The sequence below is a fragment of the Theobroma cacao genome, chromosome 8 (assembly GCF_053813885.1).
Source record: "Theobroma cacao isolate CCN51 chromosome 8, ASM5381388v1, whole genome shotgun sequence".
Classification (NCBI taxonomy): Eukaryota; Viridiplantae; Streptophyta; class Magnoliopsida; order Malvales; family Malvaceae; genus Theobroma; species Theobroma cacao.
In genome coordinates this window covers 11,023,270-11,040,412 of record NC_142646.1, presented here as the reverse complement: position 1 = coordinate 11,040,412, position 17,143 = coordinate 11,023,270, and the positions used below count along the sequence as shown (strand labels likewise).

At 31.4% G+C, this 17,143-nt stretch overlaps 1 protein-coding gene and 1 pseudogene across 3 annotated transcripts; one reads left to right on the top strand and one right to left on the bottom strand.

Moving 5' to 3' along the window:
* Positions 1-779: 779 nt before the first annotated feature.
* LOC18592657 (protein LIKE COV 2) lies at positions 780-8,441 on the top strand. Of its 3 annotated transcripts, none has more exons than XM_018126289.2 (8): positions 780-1,006; positions 1,792-1,844; positions 1,960-2,069; positions 3,451-3,618; positions 4,864-4,961; positions 7,055-7,088; positions 7,632-7,747; positions 7,957-8,441. In XM_018126289.2, the coding sequence occupies exons 1-7, from the start codon at positions 893-895 to the stop codon at positions 7,730-7,732; spliced, it is 678 nt and encodes a 225-aa protein (XP_017981778.2). In that variant the 5' UTR covers positions 780-892; the 3' UTR covers positions 7,733-7,747; positions 7,957-8,441. The 3 variants fall into 3 exon arrangements, with proteins under 3 accessions (XP_017981778.2, XP_017981777.2, XP_007019557.3); XM_018126288.2 differs by lacking the exon at positions 7,957-8,441 and adding an exon at positions 6,432-6,558 and having other exon boundaries at positions 781-1,006; positions 7,632-7,752; XM_007019495.3 differs by lacking the exon at positions 7,055-7,088 and adding an exon at positions 6,432-6,558 and having other exon boundaries at positions 784-1,006.
* A 1,396-nt stretch (positions 8,442-9,837) lies between these two features.
* On the bottom strand, positions 9,838-11,525 carry LOC18592656 (alkane hydroxylase MAH1 pseudogene; annotated as a pseudogene).
* Between the last annotated feature and the right edge of the window lie 5,618 nt (positions 11,526-17,143).

Sequence of the window (17,143 nt, the reverse complement as noted above, 5' to 3'; positions counted from 1 at the left end):
AATTCACCTATCTCTCTCTCTAAAATTAAAAAAATCAAAAATAAAAATTTAACAAGAAATTTTTTTTTTAAAATTACATATGTTATGAAGTCTTAAACTTCAATATGTCACTAAACAGGCTACTAAAGGATTTAAATTTTTATCAAAGGAAGAAAAAGAACAAAACTAATAGTTACAAACAAAAAAGAGTTACTTCCAACTATTTCTAAATAACAAAAATGGATGAGTGATGCATCAATAAGTCTTTATAGTTATATTCATTCCATGAAAATCTTGAATTTGAGTTTTGAGATGAAAAATGATGATATTTATGATATTAACATGGTATGTTTATTTAGTATGATTGTAAGGTCATATGACATTTTCAACTTCCAAATTAATGTCAACTTTCAAGTTAATGCTACGTGGATATAAAATGAAAAGTTATGTTTTGAGTAATGAAGTTAATAAACTGTTAATTATAAAGATTTATTTGTCTCAAAATAAAAATATAAAAATTTAATTAAAAATAATTAAAAAATAAAAAATATTTAAAATTTTAAAATAATTTTAAAAAAATTGATAATAAAGTGTAAACAGTATATTATGTATAGGGAGGAGGGATTAATCTTTCCTTAAGTGATTTTCCTTTGGCCGGGTTTAATTGTTAAAAGAAAAAAAAAGAATACGTGGTATTCTTTGTCAAAGCTAAAATCACAAGGGGTCAAAATGCTACTGGGAGCCGATTCCTGATTGACCAGTCCTATTAGGAACCGAGGGGCAGTTATTCGTATAGCCAAACAATGGCACAACCACCATTGGAAAAACAAGTCAAGAGACAATGACGACTTTGACAAAACTCACAACTGAGATAAAAGCAAGAAAGCGGAAAAAAGAAAAAAGAAAGTGAACAATGGGCGAAGAAAAAGAAGGCACGTTGAGTTCACTGAGTGAAGGACTCGCTCGTCGTGACCCGGACGATGTCCCTAAATCTCCTCCTAGCTCTCCCAGTTCCTCCACTCGCAAGGTATTTCTCTTAACAAAACTTTTCCTTTTCTTTTATTTTCCAAAAATAAAAAAAAGGTGATTATGTCTAACCGTCCCAACATCAATTGTTTATAACAAATTTACTCCATTTTATAAATTGATGAAATGGACTTTGATTCAGTGTTTAATTCTCTGCTTTAGTTTAATTTTTTTTTAAGTAGAGATTAAGCAGAACTGAGAAATTATTAATGGAAAGCAAGCTTGGTATGCTTATATATATATGCTGCCAGGAGGAAAAGGAAGTTTCCTGCTTTATTTGATAAACATTAAAATTTTTAGTTTTCCCAAGAAAAGAAAAAGAAAAGTATAAATCATTTATGCTAATGTGGTAATTTTAATGACGAATCACGTCTTGATTTGTTGGGCGATAGCTGATGTGATAGGACATGATTGCAATGAGAATAAGGGTTTTCAAGACCATATATTTGGTATAATGAATAGTTTCTAGTTATTATACAATAACAGCACTCATCCTTGTAAGTTGTAAAATTAATTAAATTCAATTTCACTCTCTCAAATTCTTGTTTCCAAATGAAGCATTGAAGGAAAAGATTTTCTCACAAACGTGTGCACTTGTGCTCACATGTAGGCTGATGTGGGTATGAACGTACTCACACCCATATGTAGGTGCATCTCCACATGGGCGTACACTCATTACACTAGACATGTGATTTGATTGGGTATTTAGAATAGAATTTAACTGAATTATTGTTTTAGAAATAAACCGTTTGCATGTCTTATGTTGTTAGCTCTTGCATTTGGCAGGCTTGCTATGCTGTTCTACAAAGTTGGGTCTCAAAGAAGTTCATGACTGGATGGTAACAAGCATTTTGAACTGTTTTTCTTTTCTTTTTTTAATAATTGTTGTTGGTTTGCTTATTTAATTTTGACTGTTTTCTCCCCTCAGTATAATTGTTTGTGGTGACATTACAGTGTGGTACTCTTTCCAGTTGCTGTTACATTTCTTGTGACATGGTGGTTTATTCAGTTTGTTGATGGTTTCTTTAGTCCAATCTATGCCAGGCTTGGTGTTGACATATTTGGTAAGGTTTCAAAGTAACTGAATGTTTTTTCCATGTTGATATTTAGAAATATATAAATTATGTTCTAGGTTACCAGTATCAGCTTATGGCTGGTCTACTTACGATGTTTCGGTAACAGGGATAGTGAAATTCTGCAAAGTTCTTGGTGTCTGAACATGTATCCTCCACTTTCATTATTAGAGATAACAGTTGAAATATATTATTGTTACATCCATTCATAAAAATTCCTTAAAAATGAGTTAGTTGCTAATTATCTTTGACACATTGAAAAGGGCAAGGGCAGATGAATGATCAAGGGAGATATAAATCTGAGCTTTACAGCTGTTCTTTGTAATTTCAGCCAATTTATTTTGACTGCTTGATGAAGAGCAGCTAGTAGGCTAGGGTTATAGTTTTATAATCTGATATTCTTGAGGAAAACAGGAAAAATTGAATAAAGAACAGAGAAGTAGAAAGGTATGATCCTTAAGCTTCAGATCTGGGATTCCAGGATATCATCACACAATTAAGAAGAGAGAAGACCTAAGGTTCACACCTATGGTTCCTTGGGAGTTAGGAGTTACAGCTAAGGTTGATTGCCTCACACAACCACTATGGCAATAATTCTGAAAAATTTCTCATAATATTCTATATCTGCATAAAGAGTACATTGATATCTATATAGGCTCTTACCAACCCTAATTCTAAACGAACCACAACTCCTACTCCAATGACACCAATTAAAATACTGACAAACTTGATTTAAAACCAAAACCTAATAGCATAAGGGAATCACATACAAAGATCCTAAACCCTAATATACGCATGGAATACCAAATATAACCCTAAATCTATAGGATATTATAATTAAGCCCCCAAAATACTATAAAATAACAAAATAAAATCTTAATAGGAAGTTAATTCCAGAATTATCTTCTTTGCATTCTGCATTACTGTGTGTGATTTCATTGGCACGCGGCAGCTTTCCTTTCTGGCCACGGCTGCAGTGGTGGTGGCAGTTCCTTATGGGCTTCTGGAGTATACTAGAGGCTACAATAATTGGTGTCTGATACTTTAGGCTTCCTTATTGACTCACCTTATTCCAGATTGAAGCATTTGTTGTTACAGGATTTGATTTATTGGTGTTTTGATGAGGTACATAGTAATCTTAGTGCAGTTTTAGAAGATAGTTGTGTTTGAAATTCCTTCATGGAGTCAGGTTTTTTAGTGGAAAAGGATGCTTGAAAATCTTGTTTTTTTTTTTCATTTGTTTCCTGTTCTGCTGCACTGTTTTAAAAACTTTCCTGATCTTGCTGTTTATGATTAACCTTGAGCTTGAGTGCCTTGTATTCATTCTCATAGCTGCATTTCTTACTGAAATTTTGTATGTCTTGTGGTACAGGCCTTGGGTTCATTACATCTCTATTGTTTATATTTTTTGTGGGCATATTTGCTTCATCATGGCTGGGTGCCACTGTTTTCTGGCTTGGGGAATGGTTAATCAGACGAATGCCCTTTGTAAAGCACATATACTCTGCCTCCAAACAAGTTAGCACAGCTATTTCTCCTGGTAATACTAGTTTTTATCTAATTCTAAACAGTTTCTTCTTATTTACTGTGCCCTTTTTCCATTGTTATAGAATGTGGTGTTATCATGTGCAGTTTCCAATTTATGATCAGGTTCAAAATTAATGATATTTAGTTTATTATATATAGTAAATTTGCAACCTAAAAAGGTTAGGGATATATAAGTTTATAATTTAACTTCTGTTTTATCTTACATTTATGCATATATTTTTTGGAGTAGATTAACCAAGAAGTTTTCATAGGATCTGGAAAAGTAAATTCTGGCTCAGATGCTTTAACTTGTTATTATGAACCTGAATGCAATATAAATAAAAATGCTTGCTGGAGCTTAGCTGGCAGGTTTTAGTTTCTTAGAAGATCCGGTAAGAGGAATATGCTCTTTTTCTTTTGGGTGGAGTGGAGGTGGAGGGTGAAGAGTATTTTGTGAGAAAGAACTGGCAATGCTTAGGGATCTCAAAGGCTTATATGAGAGGAAATGGAGCTTGTTTAATGAGTGATACCATGCGGGTAGAAGTCTTCGATGGCTTGCCTTGTATATCCTTCTTTGATAATTCACCTAATCTGGTTTTCCATGTTTACTCTTGACATTAATAAATTTAGCAATTAATGAGTTGATGCTTGGTGTAAAACAGTTTCCTATTTACGATCAGGTTAAAAGTAATGATATTTTATTTTTTGTTATAGTAAATTTGCAACCTAAAAAGGTTACAGATAATTAAGAATATAATTCGACTTCTGTTTTATCTTGCATATATTAATTTTTTTGAAGTAGATTAGCCTAATCGTTTTCATAGGATCTGAAAAAGTAAATTCTGGCACAAAGGAAAATTGATTGTTTTAACTAGTTATCATGAAACAGAATGCAATATCTAAAAAATTATTGCTGGAGCTTAGCTGGCAGGTTCTAGTTTCTTACCAGATCCGGTAAGAAGAATTTGCTCTTTTGGTTTGGGTGGGGCAGAGGTAGAGGGTGAAGAGCATTTGAGAGAAAATTTTGGCTATGCTTACAGATCTCAAAATGCTTATACGAGCGGAAATGGAGCTTGTTTAATAGAGTGATACCATGCGAGTAGAAATCTCTGATGGCTTGCCTTGCCTAATCCTTCTTTGATGATTCACCTAAGCTGGTTTTCCATGTGTACTCCTAACTAATAAATTTAGGAATTAGTGAGTTGATGCTTGATGTAATCAAACTCGATAATTTATCTTTTCTTTTTCCTCCTCACAGACCAAAACACTAGTGCTTTTAAAGAGGTTGCAATTATTCGTCATCCTCGTCTTGGTGAATATGCATTTGGTTTTATCACATCTTCTGTTATCCTTCAGGTAAGTAATACTTATCCAATTCAAATAATCAGGTCTCATAGTTTTACAATTTGGTTGAGCTTATTGAGAACCATCTTGTGCACATTGAATGTTATTTGTTAATTGGGTACAATTTGTAGGCCAGGATACCTATTTCCAAATTCTTTATAAATATATATATATATATATCAAGCATGAGAGATAGGAGGAGCATCGGGTGGTTCGGTCGGCCTCAGTTTTGGAGGAAGCCACAACTGATCAAGTTGACCAGGGTGGCGGAACTGACCGCCACTGACCAAGGCAAAGGAGAAGCCGATCAAATCGTGACTGACCATGGTTGGTTGGTTCTAACAGCTGCAAAATTCCCCTCAAGAAAACAAAACCATAACCATCTCTGTATGTACGTTCGTTTTTTCAGATAAGCATTGGAGTCCTTTTTTAAATTTGAAACCTCATCCAAAAGCTTGTATCTTCTGACCTTGTGCCTAAACACATGCCTTGTAATGAGCCCACTGTTTGATATCTCTTCTGACTTTGTTCTCCTAAGCTTTGCTTCTAAACTAGCGTTTGTTATGATCCTTTTCCTGGTCGTCGTTTGTGATTTCTCTGGTGACTTTGGGTTCTTGATGCGGTTCTTGATCAGTTGCAGCTTTAAATTGTTTCGTTGGCTGCCTTTCAAGCCAGCTGATCCCTGGTTATAATGGTTACACCTTAGCCTTTCACTTTATAGGGGTCGGTTTTTCGGTCGGTGTTGGGGTGAAGGATTCTCCATCAATGGCTGAACTGCTCAACCACCCAAACCGCCATGATCAACCGACTCCTCAACTGGAGGCAATTGACCGAACTATTTTTGGCCGAAACTGCTGAAAACCGTGGGTTGGGTGATTTCAACCGCCTGCATGCTCAGCCCTAATGAGAGATGCCTATTCAAAGTAAATGGAATTGCTTTGAGTAAATTGTCCATCAAGTGAATTGCTGCTGTTAATTTCTGTTTCATCTTTTTAAACAGAGTAAAATCCTCTGTTGAAATAGGAATATTGCTTTCGTCCCTAATTTGGTAATTAGATTAGAATGACATTTTTCAGCAGTGGGAAACTTACTTTCCTCCCAATCTGCTATATAGATTAGATTGTGGCTTCATACAGAATTTAATTATTGCTAGCTATCACATTCTTCCATATTTTAAGTTTACACAGAAATGTGACACTGGATGCTAAAAGTCTAGGTAATATATAAATAGAATTGGTTCCCTTTGTAAATCAGTTTACTCTGGATTGATTGAGGAAGATCACAAATTTCCTCTTGAAATTAAGCTTAAGAGTAAAGCATAAGTCAGCAATATCCACGCAAGTGGAAGTTTTAAATTTCTGGAAAAGCCTGATGCAATATCTGGGAAGATAATGTTTTCATTGGCAAAGATGGTCAGGTGATTTATAGTTGCATCTTGTTGAGCTTCTCTGATTCAATAATTGGTTATCTGTTTGATTCCAGAGGGATAATGGGGATGAAGAGTTGTGCAGTGTTTATGTACCAACAAATCATCTATACATTGGGGACATATTTCTTGTTAATTCTGAGGAGATCTTAAGGCCAAACTTAACTATTCGAGAAGGCATAGGTCTGTTGTCTATTCTTTGAAATAATTGTGTGATGCATTTTGTTGTCTCTTGTATCATTGTTTGCGGAAAAAAATTTTCTTTCTGTTTCTGTGCATCATATCATGTCGGTTCTGTACAGATTCAATTCTTTTAATGATGGTTTCGAATAAAAAATAATGATGCTAGATTTTGTAGGTGCAGCATATTATGGGCATATATCTCTCTTTCTTTTACAATTATCCTCTCTTCAATCTTCTTTGATTTTCATTAACTGATGGCTACAATAACTGATTGCCTTCCCCGTTACAATGCATTGAATCTTTTTTGGTGTTGCCCAACTCTTTTGCTATGTATTAAGAGACTTTTAATGCTAGCTTTTTGTCTTTGCTGGGAAAGTTGTGAATGGTGTGATTGTAGTTAAAGAACATGATGATATTTCTCTAGGTGCTTTAGAAGTCAAGTTGGCAACTAAACAAATGTTAGATTTTGACGGTAACTGTCATTGTTTGTTGACAGCTACACTGGTGTACTAGACAGGGCAAACAAAATGGTAAATTCTTAAAACAGTAAAGAGTTACAATTTGTAGGCGGCTTTAAATTCAACCATTTGTTTTGTATTTGTGCTGCTAGTACTATATATATATGCTCAATATTTGTTAGACTGTAGAACTCATTGTCAAAATCTCTCATTTCAGTTAGATCAGAAGTGTACTTCTTGAACCTTTTACACTTTTGCTAAATTGAGAAAATACATGAAGCCCTCACTGTATGATGGTGTTCAACATTCAAGCAATATAACTATATAATGACTATCTTTCTACTTGACTAATACTCATTATGAATTACAATGTGAATTTTTGAAATTTCCAAGATATATGGAAATGTGATAGAAAGAGGCGAAAAAGAATAAAATAATAAAGGTGTCAACAAATTGCACTGAACATTCTTCCCCACTTAAGGATATATTAGTATCAATCAGGAAACCTGTTGAGTTGTGCCTTAATAGATCCTTCAAGTCTCATTTTTTATTGCTGGTAGGTTATACTCATCTTTGCATGGTTATGTGATTATCCTATTTTCTTTCTTACTGCAGAGATTATTGTTTCAGTTGGCATGACAATGCCGCAAGTAATATCCCCTGTACAAAGGATTCCTCATCAAGGTAATAGGATTCCTCTGAACAGAATAATGTGAAGATACTAAAAACAGGTGATTTTGCTATTCTCTTTTACCTGTGAGATTTAGCCCTGGACTTGTAGGAAGTCATTGTTGTGTGTGTGTGTGTGTGTGTGTGTTTTTTTTTTGTTCTGTCCAGATCACTTGCTAATAGAAATATTTGGCATTTGATGATTTGGATGGTCAAAGTGTCATAAAAAATAACACCTGGATAGTAATATGGACATTTATGTTTGTATCAGGGTTATAGAAGTAGAGAATTTCTTGCTCAGATAACACTCTAAAATGCCCAGAAAGGCTGATCTATGATAATGGGAAGATCCTTAGCTGAAGTGTCGACATTAAGGTTGGATCATGATTCGTTCACGCATACTGTTGTATCTATATAACTTGCCATGTATAGAAACAAAGCGCCAGATACCCTTTCACCTTATTTGGTTCTTTATATTGTCACGCAAGATTTTTTTGTGGAATAGGAAATTAAGAAGCAAATGGTAGCATAGTCTACAGTCTGGTAGTGGACCTCAATTTTGTTTGTGATACTAAATTGAAATGGCTTTGGCTTTTAGTTTCATTTCAACCGTGTGAAGGTAATTGCAGATACTTTGTGCTTGACCACATACTCTAGCTAGCTATTGCTGTAGTTTGTTCCCAGCACAAGGCTGAGGATTTAGAGATATCAAGACCCTAAATTGTTCATAGAGAAATAATGACTTGTTAATTGTTTGATGGAAGGTTTAGTGTCTGTTTGGTCTGGTTTTTTTTCAATTTATCTACCTTTTAAAAACAGAAGTTGGGTCAAATTGGATTTTTAAGAAGCTCTTAAAAAACAAGTAGTATTTTTAAATAACAAAATTAAAAAAAAGGAGTTAAAAAAAAACGTTCGAGAGAGGAGTTTTTTATTCTCTTTTTTTAAAAATATATTAGTTTTTCATAAAAATATATTTTTCTCAATCAATTTCCCTCTCCTTTTCTTTTTTTTGCAAATCACCGGTCTTCAGTGCAAGTTGTAATTTTCCTCTCCTACCACTAAAAGGAAAAAGAAAAAAATAGAAGATTCAATAACAGAATAGTAAATTTTAAGATTTTTTTATTTTTATAAAGATTAAGAAAAAAAATTCAAAATTCAAAGTTACATTTAGATATTATTTGAAGGTTTCTTTTTCTTTTTCACCAAAACAATTTTAATATCAATACATCGTTTTCTCTTTTTTAAAAAACAAAAATTCGAATATCATATTCTGATTACTTGGTAAATCAATAAAAATTTAATATTATTACTATTATACAAGTTTGACGGTTATTTTGTTTTTTTAAAGATTTTTTTTATTTTAACATCTGAAATTGTATATAAATTTAAAATATATTTATTTCACTTTGATTTATTAAGTGATTGAAGATCATATAAATATTTTTTTGATAATTTTAATCAAAATTAAAATTTATATAATTTATTTTATCAAATATATTATCAAAGAGTTTTAATTTAATCTTAAAAATTATTATTTTTTATAAGAATTTTATAATAACTTTTATATAAGGCAAAACAAGCTTTTAGTGTTTTATTATAAGGTTGCCTGATTACGTTAAATAGAGCATGTGGACTTGACCACAAAGTTGGAGGTTAAGCCTCGAATAATGCCATTCCGGAGAATGGGCCTATTCTTGCTACACTCAAAGGGGTAGGTGAATTGGATAACAGCGATCCAGTTAAGCATTAAGCAAATTGAAAATTAATCATCTATCAGAATTATGTTAGTTTGCTCCTTGCAGATCAAATACTTACGTATTAACTTTTGGATCAAAATCAAACTTGAATTTTATGTTGATTTTCTTTATTTTTAATGCTTATTTTGTTAATTAATATATTTGTTTTTTTTAGTAATGGGCCCATGTGGATATATTAGCACTAAATGTTTAAGCATCCTCTTTGAAAAAATAATATGAAATTAAGAATACTCTTATGCAAAAAAAATTCTGATTTTAATTTAATCTTCATGTAATTTGAAATTATCAACTCACAAATTTGGAGTTGGCTCAAGCTTGCTTTGCCTCACACCGAAAAGGTTGAGGCATTAATAAAAGTTAAAATTGGACTTAAGTATTTTATTCTATGTTTCAAATTAAAGGTGCAACTCTTTTTTGTTTATTTATTTAATTGTTTATTTGACCTTTTTGATATTAGAAAACCAAAACATGGATCTTTGGGTGGCTGCCAAGTTGGCTACTAACGCAGCATCCGTATATAGTGTCGTATATGAGACGACCAATGTCAAGGCCATCTCTTCTTCACTGTAACCATTAAACCGTGCTTCATATGCAGAATGATGCTGGATTTAGGGGTCACTACGTGGTTTTCTACTACCTGGACATGGTAGTTGTGGATAATAGTTGATGCAATTGCCTTCATTAGAGTAAAACCAAGATCCTTCCCAGGACAAATCCTAGGCCCTGCATTGAATGCGAAGAACTTGTGTGCTGGTTCGTGTTTGATCCCTCCGTCATGGGTGATCCATCTCTCTGGATTGAATTCACGGCAATCCTCTCCCCACACAGATGTCATCCTCCCCATTGCATATGTGCAGATCAGGATATTTTGACCCTGATTAACTCTATAACCACTAGGAAGGGTGTCATTTTGAAGAGGAGTCCTCGTCTGGAAAGGAACTGGGGGGAATAGTCTTAAGGTTTCGCACAGAGCTGCGTGGAGATAAACCAGTTTATCTAACTCTTTAGCACCATAGGCCAGCCATTTCGTTTCTCCATTTTCGGGAAAATATTCTTGTATTTCTTCTCGAATTCTGTTCTCAACAGCCGGATGCCTTGAAAGAAGCCAGAAGAACCAACTGAGGGCTGTGCTTGTAGTATCTTGGGTACCGAACATCAAAGCAAGCATGTTGTCTCTAATTAAGCTATTAGAAACAGATAGAGGTCCAAGGAGTCTGTGTCCGATCAAGTGAAGTTCCAATGCATTGAAATCTATATCCTCCTCCGCCATTCTGTCGCTCATCTCTTTTCGCTTTAGCGATATTTGCTCGGCCAACACGTTATCAATTGTTATCCGAGCATCACGTAATTTCCCTTCTTTTCCGATTCCCAGCCATTTTTGTAGTTTCCAAATACTCTCTGGAAAGAGATGGCGAGCAAATATGGCTTCGCAAGCATTCGCTATGGCATTTGGAAAGATATTTTCATGGAAACTAACAGGGAAGCTAGAACAAGCATCACAACCAGTAGCAAATCTGCAAGAAATATAAAATATATGCCCTTTAAGTAGACTTGCAAAGTCCACAGGTATATCTTGCTTAGAGACATGCTCCAGACTTGGGATCAGCTTATTCTTCATGCTATCTTCAAAAATCTTTGGCAGGAGTTCATGGAACCTTTGATGGCTTAAATAGCCTCGAAAAAATACCTTGCGATTCTTCCATTCCTCAAAATCCGAATTGATAAGTCCACTTCCAAAAACATCAAATCGCTTCTTCCACTCTACCCCTTTCGGATACATGGAGAAGTTGCTGCTTAATATGTGATGCACGTTCGCAGGATCGCTAGTGATGATAAGATCCATGTTGACAAACCAAAAGCCTTTCAATGTAAATGTGCCGCCGCTGCTTTCAAGGATTTCAGTGCATCTGTCAGCCAACCGGTGCCAGTTGGTTAATATCATCGGCAACATTCCAATTATGGGCCAATTCCATGGAAGGTCCTTGTTTTTTCTGGAATAGCATCGAAGAACAATAAAGAACAAAATAATAACTGGTAATATCAGGAATTCTAAATAAGCAAATATTGCCATCTTGATTGTATATGTTTGTTCACTCATTGCATACACAATTCAGCTGCATATATATATATATATATATATATATATAGAGAGAGAGAGAGAGAGAGAGAGAGAGAGAGTATACTCGACACCACATTATTTTTTGTATGAGGTTATAGGATTAGAATTAAAATCAATAATATTTATAAATTATAATATTATACTTATTGGGGTACGTATTGAGTTCAGTCATTTATGTCATGGTACAGATATTACGTTTAATCCTAGTCCATGGTTTGAGAAAAAAGTTATAATTTATAATTATATATATAGTTTCTAAGGGGACAATTGCTTTTTAATTAATATCAAAGTATGAACTCTAAAAATGTAAATAGTGAACAAAATATATATATATATATATATATATATATATATATATATATATATGCCTCTCATCATTTATTAAATTAAGTCCTTAATTGATTAATTTTTATTAATTGTCTTATCAACAATGAAGTCCTTATTGAAATAAATTTTCCTTCATAAATTTTTTTTTATTAAATTAAAAAATGATTAATTTTTATCTATCTATTTCCTTTATTAACACTTAAACCTTTTTATTAAAGTAAATTGTTCTTAACAAATTTTAAATTTAACTATCTCAAAAACTAGATTATTTATTCTATTGAGTCCTTGAAAGGTTTAAATAATTATCAGATTTACATGACTAGTAATTTTGATAAACTTTTTAGGTCCAACTATGGATACATGGTGACGGCAAAATATAGAGCTATTTGTTTTTCTTGATTAATATATTATCTTTTCACCTGCACGGAAGCTTAGCCTAGAAAGCTTAAGTGTGAATTACTGGTTTTGTGTGTGTACATATATACATATATTTATATTTTTATTTATTTATTTATTTTTCTTTTTATTAAATTCGTATTATATCTTGATGATTTATGTTAGGGATGAAATTAGAAGTAACAAATAAAGATTATAATTTTTATAGAATTGTGGGTCAATAATTCGATTCAAAGTAAAAAATTTAATTAATTTTGGAATGAAATTAAATTATAATGTAAAATTTTATTAACAATTTAATATAAGTTTTTAGATTTACCGATATAAATAGACATATAAGCAAAAATAAATAAATTTTCACATTGCGCGTCGTAAGCTGTGTTCGATATGCTTTTATGCTTTCAAATTTACCTTTTACCTATAAGAATATAAAAGTATACCCATTAAATTAACAACTCACAACAATAACTGAACTATAATATCTTTTATAAATTCAAATATTACTAATATAAAGGAAATGAAAAAATTAAAATTGAATTGGGATTTGAGAATTAAAGAAACATTATCTATGAATTATGATAGATTAATAATAAATGTTAGGAATTTCAAAATTTGTATGAGTTAAAGGGTTTAGTACAATTATTTGGTTGGGAGAGAAAATATTTTTTTGGCTGATTCATGAAAAAGAAAATGTGAGAAAAGGATTTAAGAATACATAACAATAACTGATCTAAAATATCTTTTATAAATTCAAACATTACTAATATAAAGCAAGTGTAAAAATTAAAATTGGATTAGGATTTGGAAATTAAAGAAACATTACTTATGAATTATGATAGATTAATAATAAATGCTAGGAATTTCAAAAATTTATGTGAGTTAAAAGGTTTAGCATATGAATTATGATAGATTAATTTGATCACTAATGTCACAAAAGTCTACGTTACTTGCTGGTCACCCATCATTAGACACTAAAGAAATACCATAGTGATGTTCAAATATTTGATTGATTGATTAGTACATGATTTCTCTCTTTAAAGAGTAAGATTCGAATTTTCTTCTCTTAATAAATAAAATAAAAAATAAAAAAAATACCATGATGGCACTAGCCATGTTACAATGAAAGGGTGATGCGGAATGCAAATGAGGCATTCCATTGGTGATCACTAATTATGAATGATCAACAAAGGTACAACGCATATAATGTTGGTAACTATGCAAAAAAAGTTTAGTGACTAAACGACTAGTTTACTCAAAATTCTTATATTACCGCTTCCCTTCGCTTTTCAAATTATCATTCTTATATTCCGGGAATTGAAATCCCACGAATTTTGGATCATGGATGATAGTAGAATTGTCCACAAGTTGGGCGGCCGCCTGGCCCGCAATGTATTTATATAGTTTGGGGTTCACATTAGTTGAAGATATTTCTTTATTGAACAAAATTGCGAGAGACTTGTTTATTTATTGGATTACGTACACAACGAAAGGTAATTTACCTTCTTCCATTCTTATAAATTTTATCTTGCCATATCAAAATTTGAATTTGAGACCTTTTAACTGTTGAAACTGAATACATTGCAAGAGATTTATTAAATGAAATTAGTAGAAACGGTTCAATAAATTTAAAGACCTACAGCGAAATATTCAATGAGGCTTTTTATATTGAAATTAAAAAAATTATTGAATTTTTATTCTTTTAGTTTTTTTAGATGCAAAATTTTTATATTTTTTAGATGACTAATACAAAATCAACAATAAAAATTTTTAATTCAAATAAATCAACTATCACATAAAACAAAGACAATATAATAATATAATATAAATTAAAAATTAAAATAAAATAGCCTGTAAATATTAGAACAATAGTACCTAATTGTTGAATGCTTATTATAAACCATAAATGAGGTTCACGGCTTTATAAAGATACTAACATAACAGACTTTTTATGTATTTTTTGGAAGAAAATTGAAGTTAAAGGAAGAAGGAAAAAAGAGTAAATTAGAAAAGAAAAATTTAAAAGTAGATATTATACATTGAAAAAGAAATAATTGATTTTATATATAAGAGAAAAAACAGTTATTTAAAAATCATTAAATATGTTGATTGAAAATAGGAAAAATAAGTGAGAAAAAATAATTATTAAAAATAATTAAATACATATGACCGTTAGTTGATTGAAAATAATATAGTATTTTAAAAATTAAAAAGTGATAAAAAATTAAAATTTATTAGACACATAATTAAAGAAGTGAGAAAACAGGTAATTTTATTAATTAAATTTTATTTTTATATTTTTAAAATTTTTATATATTTTTAATATAATAAATTATATTATAAAATTATAAAACCTCTCCAATTAGGAGCCTAAAGCCATTGCTTGGGTGGCTTTGCCCCAGGGCTGGCCCTAGAAATTAGTAAATTATTTTATAGTTTTTGTATCAAATAAATATTGGTTAGTTGACCTTGTAATGTAATTTATAGAAGTAATTAATGACTTCTCATAAGAAAATGTTTAATTTTGAATAAGCAAGATTTTTTATGTCGTAGAAATTTTAAATGGACGTACGTTTACTTTTTTCGTTGAGGTAAACTGCGCTCATGCTGTAGTGTGATTCGTGTCAATTCATTTTATATATTCATAAATACCTTTATATATATATATATATAAATATATACCATTTTATTATTTATTATTTTATAATAATCAAATAAGATATATTTTTTAAAAAAACTAAGAATAATAATTTTGATAATATATCGACCCTGAAAAATTCCCATTGTTGTTTCGTTTGGTCGACTAAAAATAGTTGCCATTAATGCACACTTAGCCCCCCGTCATGACAGGTGCATAGCACAGCTCGAGTTAGGTTTAGTTTTACTTCATGGTAGGTAAGTTAGGTTTAGTTTAACTTCATGGTAGGTAAGTTAGGTTTACTCTTACTTCATGGTACGTAAGTTAGGTTTAGTTTTTGCTTTGACTTAAATAGCTAATACTCTTTTATATATTTTATTAAAAAAGACCCCTTTTTATATATATTTGAAATGCATTCTTCATCAATTAAATTCTTTTCATTTTAAGTTTAAAGATATACATATGTGAAATCCTTGTCGCTATATGCAGGTTCAGAAACCTGTCCACTTCGACATGAAAGTGTAGAAATCGTCACTAATCTTTTTTTTTTTTTTGTAAGGTGCGATTGCCCACCTATTGAACTTGTTCTCTTTGACAAATTCTCAATTAATTGTAAGTTCATCTAAAAAATAAAATGAAACTGCCATACACATGAAAACAAAATGAAATTGTCAAAAGTTTCATAATTGTCCTCTCTTTTGCAACAAAATTGTTTGGGACTTAGAGTTCTTCCCCATCTTGCCCATCTTGTTGGACTATTTACCCTTCATTGTTTTAATTTGTGATTTTTTTTTTTGCACTAATGGAAAGTGTACTCCTTCAAACGATTCCTTTTTCACAAGGTGGAAACTAAAACAAATTAAACTAAGAGGCAAATTATACTCTACCAAAATCTTTCTAGAGTCTTTCTTTCTCAACAAGAAATTTAGAAAGGAATATTTTTGTCAGTTAAAATTCTACTACGCAAGTATACGTATCGAATAGATAGTATATAAATAAGCATAGTATTGATCCCACAGAGAATTGATCTAAAATTTTACGATATACTAAAATTAGAACAATTTAATCTTATCCAAACAATCAAATTTAATTAATTAACTAAAACTAATTATCCAAAATTTAAACTAAAAAAAATCAAAATAATAATAACTTGAGTAAAAATCAAATCAAACAAGCCTAGGATTACAATATCCCTCACACTTCATCTAAATCTTACCTCTCTTTCTTAATTTATTTTAATGGGTTGAATTGTTAACTTAGAGTCTTAAATTATTTATAAGAGTCTCTCGACTCATCTTATAAAATATCTATTTTAACCAAAATACTATATCCCTATATGAATTGAAATTAAAACAGATTTATTAAGTTCAGACTCTAATCTGGCTGCATATGGCCTATAGGTATATCCCTATCTTATACGTAAATCAAGTAATATAATCATATGCTATCTCAATTTTAGTCTACACTAAACTCCCTTTCCCAAGTTTGTTTAGATTCCTAAATCAATTTAATTGGTGGCCAGGCAATTAAAAGCGTTAAGAACAAATTGGAATAAACAATTCTAATCCCATTAGAGATAAGCAAGAAAGAGATTAAAAATTTAGATTACATGTGAGTTCAATTGCAATCCTAGAAAAATAAATTTATCCCCTAATACCTAATAAAAACTTCATCCAAAGAAAATTAGCTATTAATCCAAGTCAGAGAAAATAAGAAAAATACAATAGAGAGAGAAAACTAATAGTTGAAGTTTTGTGATCTTGATTCTCCTTCCAATTCTATTGCTTTCTTGCTTTGTTTTTGGCTCTTTTTCTCCAGAGAAATTGCTTGTTGCCTCCTCCTAGAAACCTTTGAAAAAGGCCCCTTAAATAACCTCCAAAAGCCCTAGCTTCCACAATCCCATAAGCTTGTTATTTTTGGAAAATACAGTGAGCGTCGTGGCTCTCATTTTCCAAAGCTGCAGCTCTTAAGGGTTCTGCCCAATTTTGTTCTTTTGGTGCAGTACTTTTACTTTGATAAAGATTTTGACTACCTTCCAATCAGAACTAGCTAAAGTAGTAGACATCAAAGTTGTAGCCCTACCTCTTAGCTTTCTAATAGTCTAAAAATCATGTTATTTGGACTTTTGTAGTGGGAGATGTGCTTGAAAAAATGAAACATATGCAAACAGAGCAACAGTCCATTGTGCACCTTTCTTCACCAATTGAAATTATTTTTTATCCTA